The sequence below is a fragment of the Petaurus breviceps genome, unplaced genomic scaffold (assembly GCF_028583685.1).
Source record: "Petaurus breviceps papuanus isolate PSGF00001 unplaced genomic scaffold, PetGlider_PUasm1.0 188, whole genome shotgun sequence".
Classification (NCBI taxonomy): Eukaryota; Metazoa; Chordata; class Mammalia; order Diprotodontia; family Petauridae; genus Petaurus; species Petaurus breviceps.
In genome coordinates, this window is record NW_027185804.1 from 7,765,222 (window position 1) to 7,790,781 (window position 25,560).

General features: G+C 40.4%; 1 protein-coding gene across 1 annotated transcript in view; it reads left to right on the plus strand.

Moving 5' to 3' along the window:
• MICAL2 (microtubule associated monooxygenase, calponin and LIM domain containing 2) overlaps window positions 1-25,560 on the plus strand; it is a 264,175-nt gene that overhangs the window by 210,235 nt on the left and 28,380 nt on the right. The window contains exons 34-35 of the mRNA XM_069091238.1: window positions 18,094-18,186; window positions 19,703-19,796. Of these exons, the coding sequence (XP_068947339.1) occupies window positions 18,094-18,186; window positions 19,703-19,796 (187 nt within the window). The remainder of the gene's footprint in view (window positions 1-18,093; window positions 18,187-19,702; window positions 19,797-25,560) is intronic.

Below are 25,560 nucleotides of genomic sequence, written 5' to 3' on the forward strand. Positions count from 1 at the left end.
GCTTCATTTAAGAAGCACTAGAGGCAGATTGCATGGAAAATGTTATGTTTATTCTAATCAGAAATATTAAATGAACCATGCATTTGCATCTAGGCATTTATACTCTGTAAATGCCTACTGCGACTTGGGTTTGGAGAGGCTGCTGACTGTAGACATGGAGAATTTCCTTCCTGCTCTATTACTTCATAGAATTTGGGCCTTCTTTCTAGACTTTGATTCGAGTAAACTTCCCCCTGACCACTATCCTCCCTCACAAATTCGGTGCTGTTTTTTGTTGTCCCCATGGGTCACTGGGGCAGGAGCCTTTGGGCCGATGGCTCAGCCTAATTTGTTTACACTGGTGGACAGAAAAGTGGTTTCTCTGCCATTTGCTGTGTTTATTTGTTGGCTCAGTGAGGTTCCCAGGGAGGAAGGAGGAGAACCAAATTTATTTACTTACAATCGTTTCTTCCACATCTGGTGATATAAGCTTTGGCTTATAACTTAGGGCTTCCTGACCCCACTGCCCAAGTAAGATCAAGCCAGTGACCTGGTGTGTGTGTGTGTGTCCTTATATGTGTAAGAGAAAGAAAGACAGAGAGAGAAAGATACAGAGACACACAGAAGGACAAATAGAGCAAGGAAGGCAGGGAAGGAGATGGAGAAAGTCAAGAGAGGAGACACAATTAGACATGGATAGAGAGACAGAGAGAGAGGGAAGGATGAAAGGAGGGCATGGAAAAAAGGTGAGACTGAAGCTGTTCCTGATTATCTCTAATTGTATATGGAGACTATGTTTTGTGTTTTCTGTTGATCTTTATACCCTCCATATCATCTTGTTCTTCTTTTGATGGCATCTTCCTTCTCTCCCTTTATCTTTTCTCTCTACACTTCCTCCCTTGGAGAACTTGTTTACTTACATGGCTTCAATTATCACCTCTATCTGAATGAATCTCAAATTGGCATCTCTTCTTTGGGCTCACTTCTTCTCCAGCTGTCTGTTAGAAATCTCCACCTTGATGTCCCACCAGAACCAAAGAACTCATCATCTCCTATAGGAACATAAGACCATACATTGAGTTCTGGAAGGTACCTTGGAGACCATCTTGTCTAATAGCCTCCTTTTACAAATGAAGCAGTTGAAGTCAAGAGACATAAAATGACTCGTCTTGGCTTACCCAAGTAGGAAGTGGCGAAACCAAGATCTAAACTCAGGTTGTCTGATTCCAGAAATGATCAACGTTCCCTTGTACCAAGTTATCTCCCTGGAGAGATGTTAATTCGCTTGTCCAGGTCCATGTAGCCCCTTCCCCAAGGATTAATGCTGAGCACCCACAGACCTCTTGGCTGGTAATAATAACTGTCACTTGAATAGCACTTTAAACTTTGCAGCCCCAGTACCCACCCCTGCCCCATCATGCTGACTTTTCCATAGCTAAAACCACCATATCTTCCCAGTCACTGAATGATTGAAATATTAGTCATTTCAAATCTTCCACCTCTTTGTTTAGTTGTTGAGTCCTGTAGGGATTTCTTTCTCAGTAGTGTCCTTCCCAGATGCTCCTCCTTTCCCTTCCCATGCCTGTCACCACCCTAATTCACCTCCTCATTACCTCTTACCTAGTTTATTCATAGAGCTATGATATAGGGGTAAGCTTTATGAGACATCTTGCAGGCATCCCATGTAACACTTGGGGCACTGTGGTAGAACAAGCCACCCAATTTGGTTTGGGTTCTGCCCAGCAGTATCCTGGTAAATGTTTAACAACGCGCTATTGAGAAAAATGTATGAACAACACCCTTTTAATTTTAATCTGCATTACTAACATTTTCTCCATCATGGTCTGAAATCCATACAATCAACAAGGCAATGAATCAAGACATTTGTAGCATTTGCTGATTTCTGAAGTGCAAAGACTCATACTGGAAATTTAACAAAGGGTTCCAGAGAGCCAATTCGAGCTGGTTCCGCACACCCTAGTGCTATCTTATTTAAGCCTACAGTAAAGCAGGGTGACACTTCATTGATTAATCAGCGAGGCAGGGAAATATACTGTCTGTCCACTATGTGGCATTATATTCAAGCACTGATCCAATGGTCTCATCCAGGTCTCTCAGACACATACACAAGAGTTTGTGTATGATTCTCCATCCTTCACTGCTTCTTCAAAAAACTGCTAGGTAGGATTTAAAACAAAATGAAACAAAACATTCTGACAGGGTCAGAACTGACCCAGGGTATGATACGGCATATGGTTCCAAAATTATTACAATTAGAAAAAATATCTGGCTTGTAATCCCCACCCAACCCCCTACTCCCCGCCCCATACATCTGGAATTTTCCTTTCCATTTTCATAGAAAACAGACCATCCACTTTTTATGGCCACATCATTTATTATGCATAATGAATATGAAAGAAAAAACTGTCTCCAACCATCTCCTAAAACTCAAATTTCTTACCACGGGTCCCCTCAGTTTTCTAAGATTATGGAAGTATTAAGGGAAGTGACCTCTCAGAGGAGAAGTTGTGTTCCTTCTGTCTCACCAGCTGATGAGGTTTTTGAAACTTGCTTGTTCTTGTCATTTAGGAATTTATCTTCATTCCAGTGTTTGAAGCATCTTAGCAAAGTTGATCCCTGAAGTCTCTGCTTGCCTCTCTGCTCCCAGCCCAAGTCCCAGCTTCTGTTTCCAGTGACCACAGGCAGAGCCTCAGGAGGGCAGTGATCAGGGTGTGTGTAGTGTTAGTCTCAATGCCACGGCCCTCTAACTCCTTGCAGCCTCCATGGGAAATAGGGAACCTCAGTCCCCCTGGGCAACTTTCCCTTTGCTCATGTGCTCATACCTCAGATTTCACAGTCAGAAATTCTTTCTTGTGTGAAGAGGATAAAAATTGGGAAGCATGGGATCTAGGCACCCACATATAGATCCCTCACCAATCTGTTTCCCCCACTGAAATTTCTGAAGGATCCCTTGGATTTTGACAGAGAAAAGACGTAGTACAGACATTGTAAAGTCATCACATGTTGTAAAGTCATCACATTGGAAGGAACCTCAGGAATATCTCATGCAATAAAACTAAGTCAAATAACAGAGGAAGAAACTGAGATTCTGAGGAGTTTAATTTACCCAAAGTCAAAAAGAGCAAGTTAGAATCAAATGCAGGCCCAGAATGGAGGTCTCCTGACTTCTAAGCCATACCACAATCATTGCCTAACTGACCTCTTCTCCTCCGGGCTCCATGGTCTTCTTAGAGCCCAGATTCGATGGTCTCTAGTCTAATGGTTTGTGTTTATCACTTTCCCTTTTGTGGCCCCATTTGATTCCCATTTATGGAAAATCATTGAGAGACAACATAGTGTAGCAGTTATAGTACTGTACTTGGAGCCAGGAAAAATGGGGCTCACATCTTGCCTCGGTCACTGTCTGTGAGATCCTGAGCGAGTCATATTAAGACCAAATCTGGGCTTTCATTTATCCATCCATAAAGTAAGAGAATTGCCCCTAAAGACCCTTCCAACTATAAAACTATAATCCTATGTCACTCTCCTGCTAAAAACAAAAAGACAAAAACTTCTCCATTGGTTCCCTTTTGCCTCCAGAATAAAATTTAAACTTTTCCACCAAACTCCAAGACCTTGAAGAATTTGGTTTTAATCTACCTTTCATATGTTTTATCTTTCTATACCCTTTCAAGAATCTTACACCCCAATCAATAGTTCAGTCAGCTAGCATTTTTAAGCACCTACTTACTATATGCCAGGGACTGGGGATACAAAAAAAAAGGTGTGGGGGGGGATTGGGGAGGCCCAGTCCCTGCTCTCAAGAAGCTTACACTGTATTGAAGGAGACAACCTGCAAACAACTATACACAAGAAAGTATATGCAGGATAAATTGGATGTAATCTCAGAAGGCACTAAGATCAACAGGAATGGGAAAGACTTCTTGAAGAAGCTTTGGGTGGGATTTGAAGGAAGAACAGGAAGTCATGATATGGAGTTGGGGAGGGAGAACATTATCAGCTGGAGGAAAACCAGCAAAAACTCCTGGGGTCAGGAGATGGAGTGTTGGGTTCGAGGAACAGTTTTAATTTAATCCATTTTAATTTTCAGGCAGTTTGTTGTTTGGGCAAGGATTTCTACCTCTTTCATTCTAAGCCATGAATTCTCTCTTTTTAGTTCTCTCTTCCATAGCTCTCATTTCTTTTCCATTTTTTTCTCTACCATTCATTTCAATTTCTTTAACATTCATTTTTAAAAATTTTGAGTTCCAACTTCTCTCCCTCCCTCTACCTCCAAAGGGTGTTACCTCAGTCAAACAGACCTTAAAAAGATCGAGGTCTCCCACTGCATTCAGGGCCATCTCCAGGTATCCTGATCTGTATCTTGCTGCTGGACCCAGACGGCTCTGGAGGATAAAGTGAGGCTGGTGACTTTGCAGAGCCGTCCCTCACTTAAATACAATTCACTTGTATGTCATGGCATCATGATCCTCTTCTAGAATGAAGGACAAACAGCAACCCACTGAGAAGACAAGCAATCCCCATCGTACACATACAGTCATACAAAACAAGCATGTGCTCATTTCCATTATAAAAATATTTAAAACTTTTAAAACTCTTCTTTCATTCTTTTCTAGGAGTTCTATTTAAAGCTGTGGCCAAGCTCTGTTTTCCTTTGAGTTTTTGATTGTGGATGTTTTGGAGTCATTCTCTTTTTCTGGATTTGAGTCTTGTGTGCCGATAACACCATGATAGCTTTTTTTTATGGTGGGATTCTTAACTTTCCCACCTCTGTTCTTTTTCTCATGCTGTACTTTCTACCAGTAATGCTCTATTCCATCTCTTCATCCATCTCTTCTTAACTTTGATTACTCAGAGTTTAAGGTTTATTTTAATGTTACCTCCTCTATGAAGTCCACTCAGATTCTTCCCAGCTGGAAGTAATCTCAGATTTTAGACATGATTAATGAGAGCACTTCAGGAAAGATAAGAGAGAGCAGAGATAATGTCAGATTTCTTTTCTCCTTCCCCTTCCCTTCCCTTTCTTTTCCTTTCCATTCTTTTCTTCCTTCCTTCCCTCCCTCCTTTATTCCCTTCCTTCCTTCCTTCCTTCCTTCCTTCCTTCCTTCCTTCCTTCCTTCCTTCCTTCCTTCCTTCCTTCCTTCCTTCCTTCCTTCCTTCCTTCTTCCTTCCTTCCTTCCTTCCTTCCTTCCTTCCTTCCTTCCTTCTTTCCTTTTTTCCTCCCTATTCATTTTTATAAATTTTTAAATATTCCTGTTTCTGGGAATAGTAAGGCATAGAAACTTAGTCAACTCTTCAACCCTGTCCTTCCTTTAATAGCACTAAACATCTGAAATTATGGGAAATAAAGGATTGTTTTCCCACTACATGTAAATCTAAAGAAGCAGTTTAAGAATAGGAGTCTATTGCCACCACAGTCCAATGAGGTCTTCCTTCCTCAGCACTATCAAGACCTTTGGAAAGAAGGAAGGAAGGAAGGGGAAGGGAAAGGCTTCAAGAGTCATTGATCATTTATGCACTACTTATACTAACTTGGACTCAACTATTTACTATCATTGCTTTCCTATGTGATTGCAATTCATGTAGGTTTCTTCCCCAACTTACTCCTGCAAAGCATAAAGACTAATGGAGGTTCCCTAGACAAACTCCTCCCTGGTTACACAAAGACCTCTCTCTCTCTCTCTCTCTCTCTCTCTCTCTCTCTCTCTCTCGCTTTTTGGAGGGGCAGTTGGGGTTAAGTGACTTGCCCAAGGTCACACAGCTAGGTTTGTGTTAAGTGTCTGAGGACGAAAAGACCTCTCTCTTAAAGGCATAAATGGTTTGAATCCCATGAGCAGAGTACATAGAGACTCATGTAACTCATTTAAGTGATCACAAGGGGACAGAAACAGATGCCCCCATGTCTTGCACTGGTCAGTCAGAGCTCCAAACCTAATCCCGAACCCCCATTCCTAGCTGACCTGGGTTGATATGCTTATGCATTCTGCCTCAGCCAAACCTGTATGGTATAACTGGTTTCAAAGCACTAGCACCAATAGACTCTTTTTAAAAAATATATGATTTATTTATTTCTCATATTCTTTTCTTTTTAAATTTTGAGTTCCAAATTCTCTCTCTGCCTCCTACCCTTTTCCCACCCACTAAGAAGGCAAGCAATATGATAGCAATTATACATGTGAAATCATGCAAAAACACTTCCTTATTAGTCATTTTTAAAAGCAAAAAAAATGAGAAAATTATACTTCAATTTGCACTCATAGTTCATCAGTTCTCTTTCTGGAGGTGGATAGAATATTTTCATCATGAGTCCTTCAGAATTGTCTTGGATCATTGTCTTGATCAGAGTAATCACATCATTCACAGATGATCATTATACAATATTGCTGTTACAATGTATAATGTTCTCCTGGCTCTGCTCCTTTCACTTTGTATCAATTCATATTAAGTCTTCCCAGGTTTTTCTGAAACCATCTTGCCTGTCATTTCTTATAGAACAATAGTATTCCATCAGTCACAAGTTGGTTAGCCATATCCCAATGGATGAACATTCCTTCAATTTCCAATTTTTTGCCACCATAAAAAGAGCTGCTATAAACATTTTTGTACATATAGTTCCTTTTCCTTTGATTTCTTTGGTATACAGACCTAGTAGTGATATTGCTGGGTCAAAGGGTATGCACAGTTTTATAGCCCTGTGAGCATAGTTCCACATTATTCTCCTGAATGGTTAGACCAGTTCATTATACCAACAGTTCATTAGTTTCACTATTTTTCCCCTCATCCCCTTCAGTATCTGTAATTTCTGATGTGTGTGAAGTGGTGCCTCAGAGTTGTTTTCTAAACAATAGTGATTGTGTTTTTTTCATACGACTATAGATAGCTTTGATGTCTTCCTCTGAAAACTGTCCATTTATATCCTTTCACTATCAATTGGGGATTGGCTCTTATTTTTAGAAATGTGACTCAGTTCCACACTCAATACATATTTGAGAAATGAGGTCTTTATTAGAGAAACTTGATGTAAAATTTTTGATATCATTTCATTGTCTATGGTACCTTTTAGCAAAATGTAGTTTTCCTGATTATCCCTTTTAATTAGGTCTATTTTTGCCATTTTTTTTAGTTCAACTAAGGAATATTAGATTATGCTTCAGCCTTTATTTTAACTCTGTGTGTCTTTCTGTTTCAAGTGTGTCTCTTGTAGACAACATATTGTTGGATTTTGGTTTCTAATCAGTTCTTCTATCTGCTTCCACTTTATGGGTGAACTTGTTCCATTCACATTCACAGTTATGATTATTAATTTTGTATTTCCTTCCATCCCATTTTCTTCTATGTCTTCTTTTCTATCCATTTTTATCCTGTCTCTTCTCAAAAATCCATTTTACATCTAACCACTGTCTCCCTTAATTTCTCTTCCCTTTTATCATCTCTTCCCTTTCACTTATCCCCTCCCCCTCCTATTTCCCTATTGTTTAAGTTACATTTCTCTATATAGCTGAGTGTGTCTATATGTTTTTTTCCTCTTTGAACCAAAGTATTGCCTGCCACCACTCCTATTTCCATCTCTACTGAAAAAGCTCCTCTTGGGACATCTCTTTTATGTGAGAAACATTTCCCTGTTCTACCTCTCCCTTCCTCCTTCTCCCAGCACATCCCTCTTTCTTACCCCCTCGTTATTTTGGAGATCATTCCAACATTACAACATAATCCATCCATGATCTCTATCTAAACTCTTTTAAACTGCCCTAATAATGATAAAGTCCTTAGGAATTATAAGTATCATCTTCCTATATAGGAATGTAAACAGTTTAACTTTATTGAGACAGCTATGATTACTCTTTTCATGTTTAACTGTTTATACTTCTCAAGTCTTGTGTTTGAATATCAAATATTCTCTTCAGGTCTGATCTTTTTATCAGGAATACATAAAAGTCTTCAATTTCATTAGAAGGACTATACTCAGTTTTGTTGGGTAGTTGATTCTCAGTTGTAATCCTAGCTTCTTTACCTTTTAGAATATCATATTCTAAGCCCTCTGCTTCTTTAACATGGAAGCCACTAAATCTTGTGTGATCTTGACTGGTTGTACAATATTTCAATCATTTCTTTCTGGCTGCTTGAACTATTTTATCTTTGAGTTTGGAGTTCTAGAATTTACCTATAATATTCCTGGGAGTTTTCATTTTGGGATCTCTTTCAGGAGGTGATTAATAGATTCTTTCAATTTCTATTTTACCCTCTAGATCTAAGATATCAGGGAAGTTTTCCTTGATAATTTCTTGAAAGATGTTATTTAGGCTTTTTCTTTGATCATGGCTTTCAGGTAGTCCAGTAATTCTTAAATGATCTGTTGACCTATTTTCCAGGTCAGTTTTTTTTTTTTCTGATGAGATTTCACATTTTCTTCTATTTTTTTCATTCTTTTGACTTTGTTTTAATATTTCTTGATGTCTCATGGAGTCATTAGCTTCCACTTGCCTAATTATGATTTTTAAGGAATTGTTTTCTTCAGTGAGATTTTGCATTTTTCTTTCCATTTGGCCAATTCTGTTTTTTAAAGAGTTCTTTTCTTTTCTTTTTTTTCCCAAATCAAATGCTTTACTAACTTCTAATTTACATCATTCATTTCCGCCAGATTTTGAGTTACAAATTTTCTCCCCGTTTTCCCCCTACCCACCACCCCAAAATAGCGATCCCACTGGATATCCCTTCCTCCAATCTGCTCTCTCCCATATCTTCTCCCATGCCTCCTTTGACTTTCCAGTATGGCATGGTGGATCTCTATGCCTCAGTGCCTGTATATCTTATTTCCCAGTTACATATAAAATAATATTAATAATAATAATGTATATTTTAAACATTTGATTTTAAAACTTTGAATTCCAGATTCATTCCCTTCCTTCTTTGTCACCCACCCTTACTGGGAAGATAAGCAATTCAGTATAGGTTGTACACGTGTAGCTATGCAAAACATTTCCATAGTGGATGTATTATAAAAGACTGTCTATATTTCCCTCCCTCCTATCCCACATCCCACTTGTTCTATTCTCTATTTTGATCCTGTCCCTTTTCAAAAGTGGGTTCTTCCAACTTCCCTCCCCCCGAGCCTGCCCTCCATTCCATCATCCCCCCTCTCATCCCCTTCCCCCCCTACTCTCCTGTAGGGTGAGATACCCTATTTAGTGTATATGTCATTCCCTCCCTAAGCCAAATTCAATGAGAATAAGGTTGACCCATTCCCTTTTGCCTTCCTATTCTTCCCCTCCATTGTAACCATTTTCCCTTGCCTCTTCTATATGAGATAGTTTACCCCATTCTGTCTCTCTCCATCTCCTCTCATTACATTCCTCTCTCACCTCTTAATTTCACCTTTTAAGCATCATCCCTTCTTATTAAATTGGTCCTGTGCCCTCTATCTATGTATACCTGTAAACATATATACACACATTCACATATGTGTTCATATGCCCATATATCCTCCTATATAGACATATATATATATGTATGTATTTCTATTCCCTTCAACTATTTTCATACTGAGAAAAGTTTCATCAGTTACAATTATCATTTTTCCATGTAGGAATATAAGTAGTTCAACTTTGATAAGTTCCTTATGATTTCTTTTCCCTGGTTACCTTCTCATGCTTCTCTTGCTTCTTGTATCTGAATGTCAAATTTTCTATTCAACTCTGGTTTTTTCATCAAGAATGCTTGAAAGTCCTCTATTCTACTGAATGACTATATTTTCCCCTGAAACATGATACTGAGTTTTGCTAGGTAGGTGATTATTGGTTTTAATCCCAGCTCCTTTGACCTCTGGAATATCATATTCCAAGTCCTTTGATCCCTCACTGTAGAAGCTGCCAGATCCTGTGTTATCTTGATTGTGTTTCCACAATATTCAAATTGTTTCTTCCTGGCTGCTTGTAATATTCTCTTCTTGATCTGGGAATTTTGGAACCTGGCTATAATATTCCTAGGAGTTTTCTTTTTGGGTTCTTTTTCAGGAGGTGATCGGTGGATTCTTTCAAGCTCTATTTTGCCCTCTGGTTCTAAAACATCAGGGAAGTTTTCCTTGAGGATTTCTTGAAGGATGATTTCTAGGTTCTTTTTTTATCATGGTTTTCAGGTAGTCCAATAAATTTTAAATTATCTCTCCTGGAGCTATTTTCCAGGTGAGTGGTTTTTCCAATGAGATATTTCACATTGCCTTCTATTTTTTCATTTGTTTGGATCTGTTTAATAGTATCTTGATTTCTTATAAAGTCACTAGCTTCCATTTGCTCCAAACTAATTCTGAAGGAATGATTCTCTTTAGTGAGCTTTTGAGATTCTTTTTACATCTGGAAAATTCAGCTTTTTAAGGTATTCTTCTCCTTATTGCCTTTTTTTACCCTCTTTTTGCCATTTGAGTTAGTCTATTTTTTAAGGTGTTATTTTCTTCAGTCAGGTTGTTGACTCTCATTTCATAATTTTCTTGCATTGTTCTCATTTCTCTTCCCAATTTCTCCTCCACTTCTCTTATTTGCTTTTCAAAATCCTTCTTAAGGTCCTCTATGGCCTGTAACCAGCTTGTATTTGTCTTTGAAGCTTTTGGTGCAGAAGTTCTGACTTCACTGTCTTCCTCCTGTTCCATGCTTTGATCCTTTTTTGTCCCCAAAGTAAGAGTATAAAGTTGGTTGCTCTGTTTACTTTGCTTCCCTTGTTTGCTTATGTTGCCACTCAATTACTTGGCTTTTGGGCTTTCTGCCACAGTAGGACTCTGCCACCAGACAGGGGAGCTTTGTCCCAAAGGCTGGTGTTTTCTCAGCTGCCAAAGTTATTAGTTGAAGCCTCCACATGCTCTGGCAAGCTGGTTACACACCCCAGAACCTCCACCCTAGACCACAATCTAGATCCAAGCAGGTTAAAGCAAGATCAATTACCCCTCAGACTAGTTGCTTGGTCCCCCTACAATCTGCCGGCCAGGAGCTGAAGCAACTATGTGTGGCTGTGGCTGCAGGTCCTTAGCACCTCAGCTGCTTCTCACCCTGGGTGCAAAAGCCAATGCACTCCCAAGTACTGGATCCCAAAGTCCACACTGCACTGACTTCTCATTTTGTCCTTAGCATCCATGTGTTGATAATTCTGGAAACCACCACAGCTGCTGCTGATCTGAAGTCCCTCCAGCAGGTGGTTGGTCAGGTCCACCCTGGGGCTAAAATCTTGTTGTGGAGCTGGGCTAGGCTCCCAGAGCACAGTGCTGGCTGATTCTTGCCAGCCTGCCGAGCTGTCCTCATCGGGAGGTTAGCTTCTCTGTGTCACTTTGTGGGTTCTGTAGCTCCAAAGTTTCTTCAGAGTCACCTTTTACATGAATTGGGGGATGTGGAAGCTGGAACCCCATGGAAGTCTGTTTCTACTCCACCATCTTGACTCCGCCCCAGGGAGTTCTTTTCTTCAATGAATTTTTGTGTCTCTCTTACCATTAGGCTAATTTTGTTTTGTAAGGTGTTATTTTCTTTGGTATTTTTTGGTGCTTTTTTCACCAAGCTATTAATCCTCTTTTCATAATTTTCTTGTTTCAATCTCATTTCTTTCCCCATTTTTTTCCTGTGCCACTTTTATCTCTTTAATTCTTCCAGATTAGGCTTGGGTTCCATTTAGTGCTTTTATTTAAGGCTTCGTTGGTTGGGTCACATCGTTGACTTCTTTGAACTTTAGGTCTTGGTCTTCCCAGCCACCATAGTAGCTTTTTATTGTCAAGTTCTTTGTTTATTTGCTCATTTTCATAGCCTATTTCTTCAATTTGAACTTTATGTTAAAATTGGTCTCTGCTCATGCCAGGGTGAGGAGGCACTGTCCCAAGTTTCCATCTATTGTTTTCAGAGTTAGCTCTGGAGATCTGTAAATTTCTGGTGCCTCCAAGGAGGTGTGTTCTGGGGAGAGGTGTGGTCACTGCTCTCCTGGTCTTGTGCTCTGGTCTTTATTCAGGATGTAGCCACTTTGCCTTGGAGCTGAGACCAGGGCCCTTCCTCCCTTGTGATCAATGAGAAGTGTTCCTCTCTACCTCGGAACTGCATACAGCCAATCAGTGCCAGCTGTACTCCTGTACCTCTGCCAGCAAAACGTACCCCATAATCTCTTTCTGACCAATCATGTGACTCCTTCACCATCTCTGGGCTGAGAGTGCCTGAGGCTGCTCCTACCATTTTTGCCACCACAGCATAGGTGGGCTCTGGACAGGTTTCCACCCCAGCATCATAAACTTCTCTTGCCAATCTTTCATGTTCTCTTAGGCCTGAAAAAAATGGCTCACCTTGACCTTTTGTTAGCTCTGCTGCTCCAAAATTTTCTTTGAGGTAATATTTTAAGGTTATTTGGAGGGGAGTGTTAATAGAGTTCAGCTGGATTGCCTCTAATCTGCCATCTTGGCTAGTCCCCCTCCCCCACTAGCTAGCCAATAGATTCTTATGACTGCCTGGCTTTAACCATTGCCTTTACTTACTTCCTGGAAGTAGAAGTTTTGGTATCTGATCCCAGGCTGCTGGTACATATTTCACATGATTGCCTATTGGTTTCTTCATGAGTATAGTACCTATCTTAATGCAAGGTTCCCACTTACCTTGAATTGGTTCTGAATCTTTTACCCCACCCAATAGACAGAAGGAATTCAACAGGGATGAGGCTACAACTAGAAAGAAGATTTGATCTGAAATGAGAATCCCTTTTTAAAAAACCTACTTTTCACTGCTTGGATGAGTGTGGGCAAATACCTTTCCCTTTCTAGGTCTAATTTCCTTCTCTATAAAATGAGGGATTGTACCAGATTATAATTGAGGTCTCTTCCAGTGCTAAATCCTGACTCTCCTCCCTTGAAATAGCTGAGGGACCTATTGAGGAGGGAGCTCTCAGTCACGATGCCCTCTCTCCTCCCATAAAAATGCCAATGGCTTCTGAACATCCTTTCATCCCCAGTTTGGGGGCCTAACTGTTGTTCTACATCTTTCAGGTAAATGGAAAGGAACCCTTTTTGTTAAGAACATTAAGTTCCTTTGAAGCAATTAACCATCCAACAGGAAAGTGGTGCTTTGAAAATTCACACAATGCAAAGAACACCCCAGGATTGCCTTCGATTTCACAAAAGCTTCCAAAAACGTAGTTTAAAAGATTTTCATCTTTGTGAATTCTAAAGGGGATTCTAATATAATAATAAGTAGCATTTACATAGTACTTTAAAGTTTGTAAAACGTGTTTTGCAAATATTATCTCATTTTATCCTCATGATAATCCTGGGAGGAAGGTGCTATCATCATCTCCATTTTACATCTGGGCAGACTGACTCATCCAGAAGTTAAGTGACTTGCCTAGTTAGGGTCACATACTTAGGAAGTATCTGAGGCTAGATTTGAACTCAGGTGTTCCTGACTCCAACATTCAATCCACTAAAAACCTACTGGTTCTCAGAAAATGTTTAATCATTTAGAAATTATGACTTTGTAATTCACAAAGTCGAATGGAAAGAATAGTAGACTTGGAGCCAGAACTTCTACTTAAAATAAGATGACCAGAGCTGAGCATGGCAGGACTATTACTTCCCATTGTTCTGAACACTATTGTTCCATCTTTTCAGTTGTGTCCAATTCTTTGTAACCCTGTTTGGGGTTTTCTTGACAGATACTGGAGTGGTTTGCCATTTCCTTCTCTGGTTCATTTTGCATATGAGGAAACTGAGGCAGACAGGGTTAAGTGACTTGCCCAAGGTCACACAGCTAGTAAGTGTCTGAGGCCAGATTTGAACTCACAAAGATGAGTCTTCCTGACTCCAGACCTGGTGTTCTGTGCACTATAGCTCCAACTAGTGTTCACCCTCTGAACACCATACCTCTCTTTTCACAGAATCCTAGATCACAGAAAGCTTTTTGGTTGCTGTATTGCCATGTTGATGTATATACATCCTACCCCAGGTCAAAACCCCTTATCTTTTTCAAAGACAACTATCTAGCTATGCTGATATGATCTTGCACTCATGCAGTTGATTTTTGGAGCTCAAGACTAGGATTTCTGATTTATCTCTGTTAAATTAATCTTGTTAAATTTAGGCCATCATTTTAACTTGTCAAGATCTATACCAACCACAATATCTGCATTGAACCCTCACTTGTAATATAGAAAAAAATAATTCATCCAAATCAATGAACACTATAACTGCATCTAAGAGTGTAAGTCATGGTCTGCATCTATAGTTTTGCAGCTCCGTAGTAGAAGGAGTGAAGGGTGGTTCTCTGGGCTAAGATAGGTCATTCTAATTCATCAGAATTTGCTTTCTTGACATTGCTTTCTTTGACATTATTGCAGTCAGTCTGTATATTATTCTCTTGGTTCTACTTGCTTCACTGTGCATCAATTCACACAGCTTTTCTTATGTTTCTCTAAATTCCTTATATCCATTAATTCCTGTTCCTGTTAACAGAAATTCAATTGGTTCAACCTGTCCCCAATTAATGGACATGTACTTTGTTTCCATTTGGGGATTTATGGTGGGAGGGTGTGGCTGATAGTGGTGGGTTTGCTCAATTCTACTTTTAAGGAAATATACTGCCTTTAATAAGTGCTGGAGGCTTTTTGGTCTCCTAGAAAACACGGGTGGAGACACCCAAGGCTTTTAACCAGAGCACATGAGATAGCAATCCAAAGCCTATGGATTTGCATCAGCTTTCATGGTTCTCAAATAGGTTTTTAGATCCCTTGGGCAATAGCAATTCTTGATGTTTCCATAAATATGTTCATTTGCTTCTGCAATATCGGCAAGTGGATTCATGACTTTGGGGATTATCTGCAACGATGTGTTAATCTCACATAAATTTTCTGCTATTCTCAAACATGGTCTTGAACACATGACCTTGTTCCTTCCCTCCTTCCCTTCTTCTCTCCTGAATAAAGGAGGCAAATTCATCTCAGAATTCTCTTAAACTAAAGAAACAGCAGCAAATTTATGAGAGGGAAATCAGATAAGTCATCGAAAGCCTGTGGCTTTCACATTTCTCATCATGAGTAGCTGCCTTCAGATGATCAAGCATTCTAGAGGTTGCTTGGGAAATGGAGAGGGTATTGGATGGGGAGTCAGGAAGACCTGGGTTCAAATCCTGCCTCTACCACTTCCTAGCTATGTGACCATGAATAGATGACTTAACCTCTCTAACTCTGTAAAATGGGATGATAACAGTAGCCATAGCTACTTCACTGAGTTCTTTGTGGTCAAAGCCAAATGAGATAATATATGTAAAATAGTTTGTAAACTTTAAAGTGACATATAAATATTAATTACAATGATTATTATTACCAGGATATTTACACACACATATACTTACCTTCCATGCATTATAGAAGCCTTAGAAATTCTTTAGCCTTTAAAGGAGCATTTGAGATTGTCTCTAATTTGAGACATTTATTTTAAAAATAAGTGAATTCCAAAATAAAAAAGGAATTGAGACCCAGAAACAAGAAGTGGATTACTCAGGTTAGTTAGGGACAGAGCCAGTGCTAGAATTCTGGACACCCAGGTCCAGTAGTCTTTCCAATACCCCAAACTTTAATACAAGGCATTCCAAAAGTCTTAGTGCCATTTTAAGCTATTAAAAACTATTGAAGAGTAAATCAACATTAAAATTTGGGGTCACCCAGTATGTGATGTTTCTATTCTATGAGCCAAAAGGATGCCCACATTCCATTGGCAGGAATTCTGCCTCTAAACTCAAAGTGAAGGAAACAATGAAAGCAGTTATAGAGACTCAGGAGGTTTAGGGTTGCAAGGCATTTAGGAGTCTTCAAAGATCTTATTTTATTCCTCTCATCTTGTGGATGAGGAAATTGAGACTCAGAAAAGGAAAGTGAGTTTAGGTGGGAGTTAGGAAGGCCTCTGTTCAAATCTGGCCTCAGCCACTTACTGCCTCTGTGACCCTGGGCAAGTCACCTAACCTCTAATACCTTCAGTTTCCTCAGCTGTAAAATGGGGACCATAATAGCACCTACCTCCCTGGATTGTTGTGAGGATCAAACAAGAGAATGTTTGTAAAGGAATTTGCATAGTTCCTGCTACATAAGTAGACTCTATATAAATGCCAACTAACATTCAAGTGACTTACCCAATGTCATACGAGGCTACATAATTCTGGCTCAAAAATACTTTGGCCTGATAGATAATTGCCTCGTTCCCAAGATCCTCATGGGTAACCACAGCCTAAAAATTTGATAAGTATAACACAGTTACCACGAGGTATTGGTATGTAAGGGCCCACAAGCATCACCACCACCAGTAACAACTGACATTTACAAACCACTGTAAGGTTTGCAAAATGCTTTCCAAACATTATCTTTTTGCATCCTTATAACAATCCTGGGAAGTAAGTGCTATAGAAATTATCTCCATTTTATGCAGAGGTAACTGAGACTCCATAATAATGAAACTATCTATTTTTATCATATTTTTATATTGTATATAAGTAATAATGTTATTTATTTAACTATATATTATTATATTAATATAGTAATCTTATATAGAGAAATTAATTTTATGAAAATAAATAAGTGTTTGGTCATTTTTCAGTTGTGTCCAACTCCTCATGACCTCATTTGGGGTTTTCTTGGCAAAGATACAGGAGTGGTTTTGCCATTTCCTTCTCCAGCTCATTTTACAGATGAGGAAACTCAGGCAAACAGGGCTAAGTGACTCGCCCAGGGTCATATAGCTAGTATCTGAGGTAGGATTTGAACTCAGAAAGATGAGTCTGACTCCAGGCCCACTGCTCTATCCACTACATCTTTGGAGCTCAAGACTAGAATTTTCTATTTATCTCTCTTAAATTTAATCTTTTTAAATTTAGGCCTAGCTGCCCTATATATCAATAATATTATTATTTAATTAATTTATTAATAAATAAACAAAAATAAATAAATATTTTGCCCAGGGTTCCATAACTAAGAGTCTGGAGTGAAATCTGAATCAAGATCATGGTACAGTGGTAAGAACACTGGTTCTGGTGTCAGAAGACTTAGGGTCAAATCCTACTGCCACCTACTATTTGTATGAACTTAAGTGAGTCACTCAACTTTCCTACACTCACAATTTCCTCATCTGTAAAATAAGAATATCATAGGATCATATATTTAGGGCTTGAAAGGATGCTAGAGGCCAGTGAGTCAAACCCTGTCACTGTATAGAAGGGAAAACTGAGGCACAGAGGATTCAAGTCAAGAGCTTGGACTAGACCACCCGCAAGGTCCTTTCCAGCCCACAGTTCATAAACCTACAATCTTCAGCATCCCTCGTAATTCCTGGTGTGAGAACAGCCTCCGTGTAGGACTAGGGATTAGACCTCTGATTTCTTTCATCTAAGGAGCTCCCAGTAAGGGACTTCCTCTCGAAGTGTCTTCTCTGAAACGTATAGTCTTAGCGGGTCACCTAGAGAACTGACAGGTAAAGTAACTTATCCACACTGATGCAGCCAACACGTGTCAGAGGAAGGATTTGAACCCAGGTATCCTTGGCCTCAAGGCTATCTCTACCCATCACCCCATAGTGCCTCCCATAGAGGATATGGATTTGCTCCCACAGAGCATATTGGTAATGCATTGTTTTCTTTTCTCAACTCAACCCATTCAGTCCCCTAGAAAGTTTCCTCCCAAGCTTTGGAATCAATGTTGTATTTGCAATGAAAGGAGTTTTTTTTTGTTGTTTTTGTATTTTTGTTATTTATATCAGAGATGCTTCTAGCTCCACCCACCCAATGACTAGACAAAGTCCACTAAGACCATACACAACATTTGGCCCTAAGTCCAGTCATTTTTTCTGAGGAAACATCCCCTCTCTGGGGCCACAAATACACATGACCTTAACTCAGCATGACTTTTTATTTACATTGTTGTAGGCATTCTAAATGTTGTTTTCTTAGTTTCTCCTAAAGCTTCTGAAAGGTCGTTTGGCTGAGAAGTGGGCAGAACAGATGAGCTGGGGCAAGAACGGGGGAGTGGGAAGAAGTCAGAGCATCATTCTGTCAAGTTCCTATCTGTTTATTGTCCCCCTTCACCTTTTTTCTTCTTCCTCGGTCCATGTAGGAAAGACGAACACTTAAAAGAAGAAGGAAGATGGAAAAGGCCTCCAAACTGTTGGCTAAGCAAGAGGAATTCAAAAGGCTTTACAAGGCCCAGGTAAAGAGCCGGTCGGCATTTTGTGGTTTAAATCATGAGCGCTGCATGGGCTCATCGGTGACAAGGTAATAGACAGGAGGTGGGAGTGTGGCAGGCAGACTGTCATCATTGCTATGTGAAAGGATGGGAGGGTTAAATTCTAACTGTGTGAACTGAGGCTGTCCAAGGAGGATGAGGAGGATCCTAAAGCTGGGCCCTATGGGGATCGGCTGAAAGAGACGAAGATGCTTAGTGTGAGAAGAGAAGGCTTGGTAGGGGACTTGGGTAGGAAGGGTCGTTAAATATATGAAGGGATATATGTGTGTATGTTTTTACACATATGTAGGGATGAAGGAAGAAGAGAGAGAAAGAAGGAAGGAAGGAAAGAAGGAATGGAGGGAGAGAGGGAGGAAGGAAGGAAGGAAGGAAGGAAGGAAGGAAGGAAGGAAGGAAGGAAGGAAGGAAGGAAGGAAGGAAGGAAAGGAGGGAAGAAGGAAAGAAGGAGAGAGGGAATAAGAGAAGGAAGAAGGGACTCATTTGGCTTGAGTCCAAAGATCAGAACTAGGACTGAGAAGGGAGTCTTGCATAGAGATAATTGTAGTAGAAAGTACACAGAGTTTCTGTTTGCTAGCTGTGTGACTTTGGGCAAATCCCTAGCCTGGCCTCAGTTTCCACATGTGCGAAATGAAGGGGTTAGATTAGATTGTGAAGATCTCTTCCTATTCTAAATCCCATGATCCTTTGAGGAAGAACTTCCAAATAATAACAACTTTTAAAAAGTAGAATGGGCTAACTTGGATGGTGGGAAGTCTCCTCTCAGTCCAAGCAAAGGTTTCTTATAGAGGGGATTTGTGCTAGGGTGGGGTGACTTCTGAGAGTCTCAGATTCTGTGAAAAAGAGAAATACTCAGGGGTCATTCAGGCTGTGCTTGGATCTGTAGCACAACTGTGATGTCTAACTCAGACAGAAATGGGGCCACTAATGTTTACCTAAGGACCCCTCCAGCTATGTATTGACTTAGTTTTCAAATGTGACATTATCTCTGTTTTATTGTGCTTTTATTCATTTTGCTAAGAATTTCCCAATTCCATTTTAATCTGGCTCAGGTTGTATTTGGGAAGGCAGTTGGCAGAATGGTCAAGTGTCTGATATTTCTGTAGTACAGTTAGGAAAGATCTAGCTCTGCAGTCAGAAGACCTGGGTTCAAATCCTGCCTCTGCAGCTTACGATCTGCGTGACTTTGTCCAGTGACCCTTGGTCCTCAGTTTCGTTGTCTGTAAAATGAGGGCTAAATGGCATCTGAGGTCCTATCTAGATCTCTGATCCTACAACCCTCTAACCTCCAGTGACAGGGAGCTCACTACTTCCTGAGGCAGTCCATGAGCACTTGGCCTTCTTTGTTATGGTCCCATCTTACCCCCAAAGAAAGTTAGTTCCCTTTAGGTGTCTACATGCCTCACCTCCTAACTCTGTGTGTGTGTGCGTGCGTTTATATGTGTGTGTGTTTACAAGTTCATTTGTGAACGCCATTTTTCAGGCCATCCAGCGACAGTTAGAGGAGGTAGAAGAACGCCAAAGAGCCTCGGAGATCCAGGGTGTGGAGCTGGAGAAGGCGTTGAGAGGAGAGTCAGGTAGGCCGATTGGGTTTGACAGATGACACACGGGCATCCTGACCTCCATGTGGCTCGGGCCGGCCACTGGCAGCTAGACATGGAGCGATGAGGCCTCTCTGTGGACCTGTCAACAGGAACATTTGTGGTCAAAGCTAAAACTGCTTCAGAGTTTCACAATCCAATTGTCAGCGAGACTAACTTCAGATTGCCAGCTGAATGGGTCTGCGCCTTGGCCCGCTAACTGAGTTACAGCTGGGGCAGTGTGGGCCAGCACTCAGCTAGCTGATGGGGAAGCTCTCTGCAAGGCTATTGGTAATGGGATTAGGGGATGATTAAGGCAAAGAACAAACAGGCCGCAAGACAGGGACAGGCACCACAGCATTGGACTGGGGTTGTGGCCAAGAGCTGGGACACCAGCATCCTAGTAATTTGGAAATACTGTGTAGACGAGGATTCATACACTGATCTCCCTGACCTGTTGCCCCCCAACCCATCTGTCTGTATGTCTCTGAGCTAGTGAATATGTGGGGTCATGGACCTGCATGTTAGTATTTACAACAGATATATCTGCTCAATAGCAATACGGAAGGAAGGAGGAAAGAAGGAAGGAAGGAAGGAAGGAAGGAAGGATGGAAGGATGGAAGTGCTGTACTAGAATACAAAGATCAGAACTAGGACTGAGGAAGGAGGCAATTGTAGTGGAAAGTACAAAGGGTTTCAATTTTCTGACTGTACAACCTTAGGCAAGTCACTGCGCCAGTCTAGATCTCAGTTTCATCATACAAAATGATGGGATTAGATAGTCAAGATCTCACCTCTGACCCCCTCTAATACTTTTCTCATTGTGCTACAGCTAAGCTGTAAAATGGGCATATTGATATTCCTTGTGGCTCACAGGGTTATAATGAGTATGAATTATCAGCCTATATGTCCATATTTCCATTGTTCAAAAGAAGATTTGAGCACACATTAGGTACTTCATAAATATTTATTGACTGATTAACTAATCACAGAGTCAGCAGACCTGAGTTCTGACCCTTACTGCCTGGATGCCCTTGGATTCATGTCTCATTTTTCTACCATTTGGTAGTTGTGTGATATTGGGCAAGTCAATGAAATGGTGAGAATAGTCCCTGCTCTGCAAATCTTAAGGCACTATATAAATGCTAGCTATTATTATTATTCTCATTATTAATATGAGGAAATCACTTCATCTCTCTGGGTCCCATTTACTCACCCACAAAATGAGGGTGTTGGTTGGTTTAGATAACCCCTAAGGGCCTTTCCATCTCCCTAAATCTAAGATCCAACAATCAAGAAATCCCTGGTGATGGCATCTGGAAACTTACCATATTTAAAATTGCAGGAAAATGCATTTTTACAGAACAGAGACCATAGAAAAGGCACGCAAACTAGACTAATTCTGCATTTTTTTTTCCAGTTTGTCCTAAAGGATCTAGTCTCATCAAAGCAGCATCTTAATTGCTGCCCTGTCCTCTCCCATTTGAGAAGGAAAGATCAGTAGCCTAGACAGCATTGAATTTGAATGATAGAAACCTGATTTTTAAAAGTCTCTCCTCCCCAGGCTCCCTGTGTAGCAGAAAAGGGAGTGTTGAGTAGGCCATAAGGGAAAGAACACCCTATCTGTTTTGCAGCTGTGCTCTGACAGCTGCCTCCACGCTCTGCCCCAATCTCATCAGCTGGAAGATTGATTCAGCTCATTCCCTTTACATCCTTAGTAATTTAATTCCTTCTGCTAAGTTTATGGGCCCTTTCTGTGGGAATCGGTCTGGGCAGAGGCGGAGATGGAGCTGAACCCAAGGGTCTTTAGGGTGAGATGGTCTTGCTGGTCCCAGCTCCCAAGCAACCCAAATGCAAGGTTGCGAGCCAGGCATGAGAATTAATACACTTGAACTTCTAATAACATTTGGGACATAGCAATGATCTTCTGTGGTCTCATATTCTATTCATACCCTGACAAAAAGGTACCCTGTTGCTTAATGAATGATCGAGGCTTATTAGGTTAAGTTGTATTCCAGTCTGCTTGTACTTATCGAGTTCAAGTGATTTAATAGGTATTATTTAATAGGTATTATTAGGATAATTAGAAAATGATCACAGTTAAGCAATAATATTGAGCTGGGAAGGCTGTGAATAACCGAATTTAGAGCTAGCCCTTCGAACACTAGTCCTCAGCGACAGTTATGCAACGGGCCTCTAATAATGATGGGCGCTGGGCCTGAAAAGACCCTTTGTTCAGGGGAGTTATTCATCAGCCACCGGCACTGAATTGGAAAGGGCCCCGCGTGGGCACAAAACAAAATGCTGAGGAGCAGAATTGGGCTTTGATGATCTCCTAATTGTAGCGACAACAATTCCGGCTTTCTCTTTTCTAACTGTCAGAAATCATCTCGCAGTCCCAGGAATGATTTTCCCCTTCTTTGTCAAGGGAAGCAAAAAACCTCAGAGCCCACCCCAGACACAGCTGCAGGGAGCTTTTTAGCAGAGCATGGGTGGGTTTTTTTTCCCCCAAAGTACTTAGGGGTGTGTTATAGGACTGGCTGCCTATGTTTGGAATCAGGGCTTTAGCTTAGGGGTCCCCAGGTAACGTGAAGAAGAATGGAGCTCATGCAAGTATTCTGCCTAGATGTATATATATATATAACCTTTCACTTCACCTAACCTCCTGGAAGGAGTCTTGCCACAAGCTGGCCATTTTTTATTTATTTAATTCTGGCTTTTTGTGGCAAATGGCTTACTTATTGTTATTAATAATTATTACCTATAATAATCATATTTTTGACACATAACACGGGACTTCCCACTTAAGGCCCCTAGTGTGTCTACCTTAGATGCTGCCTTCCTTGAACCTACGGACTACAACACTTGACAATGTATCCAGCAAGGGAGTGCAATATCTGAGTTGTCCACCTGGCGGTGCTGTACTTGAATTATCAACTAAGTGATGTGCTCAGAGAAACTGATCGACTAAAGTAGTGAGAGTGGGGGACCACGTTTTGCCTTTCTTTTTGTATCCCTAGGTAATCCAGTGGAGAGAGGGTGGGGGTCTAGAGTCAGGAAGACCTGAGTTCAGATCCAACCTCAGATACTTATTAGCTAGGTGACTCTTGGAAAGTCGCTTCACCCCGTTTGCCACAGTTTCCTCATCTGCAAAATGAACTGAAGAAGGAAATGGCAAACCATTCCAGTGCCTTTGCCAAGAAAACCCCAGATGGGGTCACGAAGAGTCGGACATGACTGAACAAAAACAGTATTTATCTGGAACATAGTAAACAATAATATGTTTGTTGACTGACTAAGTGGGTGCAGCATCCCCAATGGCCACCAGAGGGTGCACAAACTTCAAACACATAGGCTGCTTCCCCCAAAGCCAGCCCCACACAAGAAGCAATTTAGATTAACCTTCTGCAGATGTATCTGAAATTAATATAGGGGATAAAATGGAATATTGCTTTAAAATATTAAAACATGCATTTTTCTATCTGTACTTAGCTCACAAGCTCCCACCTTACATTGATTTCCTTCTCTCAGTTCTTGTCCCGTTGCATTCACAAAATCCAGTCTCACCATGCTAAGATCATATAATTTGTCATACACAGAATAAAGTGAAAAGGAAATAGACCAAGCACTCTTGTATGGAGATGTCTTTCTCCAACCATCTCCTAAACCTCCTCCAGTTACCTTTGCATATACTTAAGGAGGCAACTGCTTTCAACCTGGAGTTAGGACTGGGTTCAAAGCCAGCCTCAAACATTTACTAGCTTTGTGACTCTAAACTCTAAACTTAACCTCTTCTACCATATTTGAACTCAGGTCTTCCTGACCCTAGGTCCAGGTCCCTGGCTACTGTACTATGTCACTCACTGCCTTTTTAATAGTTGCTTAGTGAATGTGGAATTGAATCTAGAGAAGTGATGGCCCCATGCTACTTGGTCCCAGTTAATCCCCATCTGCAGAATCTTGTTCATTTCTGGATGCCATATTTTTAAGCAAGATACTGACAAATTGAAATATATTTAGACAAGGCCAACCATGATGGTAAAGGGGCTAGAATCCAAGTCATATGAAGAGCAGGTGAATGCACTGAAGATGTCTAGCCTACATGATTGAAGACCTAGGAAGGACATGAGAACAGTTTACAAATATTTTAAGTACTACCATATGGAAGAGGGATTAGACTTGTTCTTCTTGGTCCCAGATGGCACAGCCAGGAATGATAGGTGAAAGTGACAGGGAGAAAGATTTCAATTTATTACAAGGAAGAACTTTCTAACAATTCAAGCTGCATAAGAAACAGAAGGGTTGATATTCAAAATTGAGAGTCCCCAATCATAGGGAAATGTTTAAGGAAGAACCTGGATGACTATTTGTCATTTATTCACTAGTCTATTCATTCATTCATTTATTCATGCAGAAAGAAACAATTAAATCCAGCCTCAGACACTTTGTGCAACTATGTGACCCTGGACAAGTGAAAAGACATTGGGGCTAGATGCTGGAGCTCTGTCAGGGAGACTACAGCAGGTATACCTAAACTTTGGGAGGGTGTTGAACCAAGAGATTGCTGCAGTCCCTTCCAGCCCCCAGATTCGGTGATTCTGTGAGCCTCATTCCCTTGTATTTTTATATAAATTTTATTTTTATTGGGAACTTAAGTATCAACAAGCATGAACATTTCAATATACAAAGAACAGAAAAGAGGGCTGTCTATGAAACTACAAACTGCTGTTTCAGAGTTCTTAAAGTATTAATAAGTATAGTACAACCTTACATAGATTCATATGAATGTATTTGTCAATGTATGAGTATGATTATAGATGTCGAAGTATATGTGTATGTGTGTGTACTGTAGATAGGTGTATACGTATGTATATGTCTTTATGTGTATATGCATATGTATGTGTATATGTGTGTATGTATATATGTGTGTATAAATATTTCCATGCTTAATTGTAGTGATGTCAAATTTTTTAAAAAGGGGCTACCAAACCAAAGGCTCCCCAAAAGCCACATATTGACTTAGAAGACCACACATTAACATTTTGTATGTTCTATTGTATTTTATTTATTTTGCTCAGTGTTTCCCAACTACATTTTAATCCGGGTCAGGCTACATTCAGAAGTGTTATGGGTGAAATATGGATGGGCCATATATTTGATGCTTGAGCTCTAGATTATCTGTCTTCGCTTTGGCTGGCCAAGCATGATCATAACATATTAATTCCTCAGTCAATAACTGTCATATGGTGTAAAATGTGTTGGATTTGTAGCCAGAGGACATGAGTTCAAATCTCAGCTCAGTCATGTAAGTTCTTGGAGAATAGAGATTTTTTTCATTCTTTGTCATTTTATCCCTAATGCCCAATACAGTGCCAGACATATAGTAGGCACCTAAAAATTCTTGTTGATTTATTGATGGATTACTTGACCTTGGGCAAGTCTCTCAATGTTTCCAGACTTCATTCCTCAGTTGCAAAATGAAAAGGATACACTGCATAGATTCAAAGATCCCTGCCAGTTCAAAATTATTAATGAGGGCTTCTTGATTGCCTGTTTTATTTGTGCTAGATACTGTAAGCCCTACCTTTGGGGGGCTTACAATCTAGTCAGTGCTCTAAGAGTTCAAAGGGGAGAGAGATAGAGATAGACACAGAGAGACATAGCAAGACAAAGAGATATAGAGAAAGAGAGAGGGGAGAGAGAGCCAGAGAGAAACAGAGAGCCAGAGAGAGACAGAGACAGAGAGCCAGAGAGAGACAGA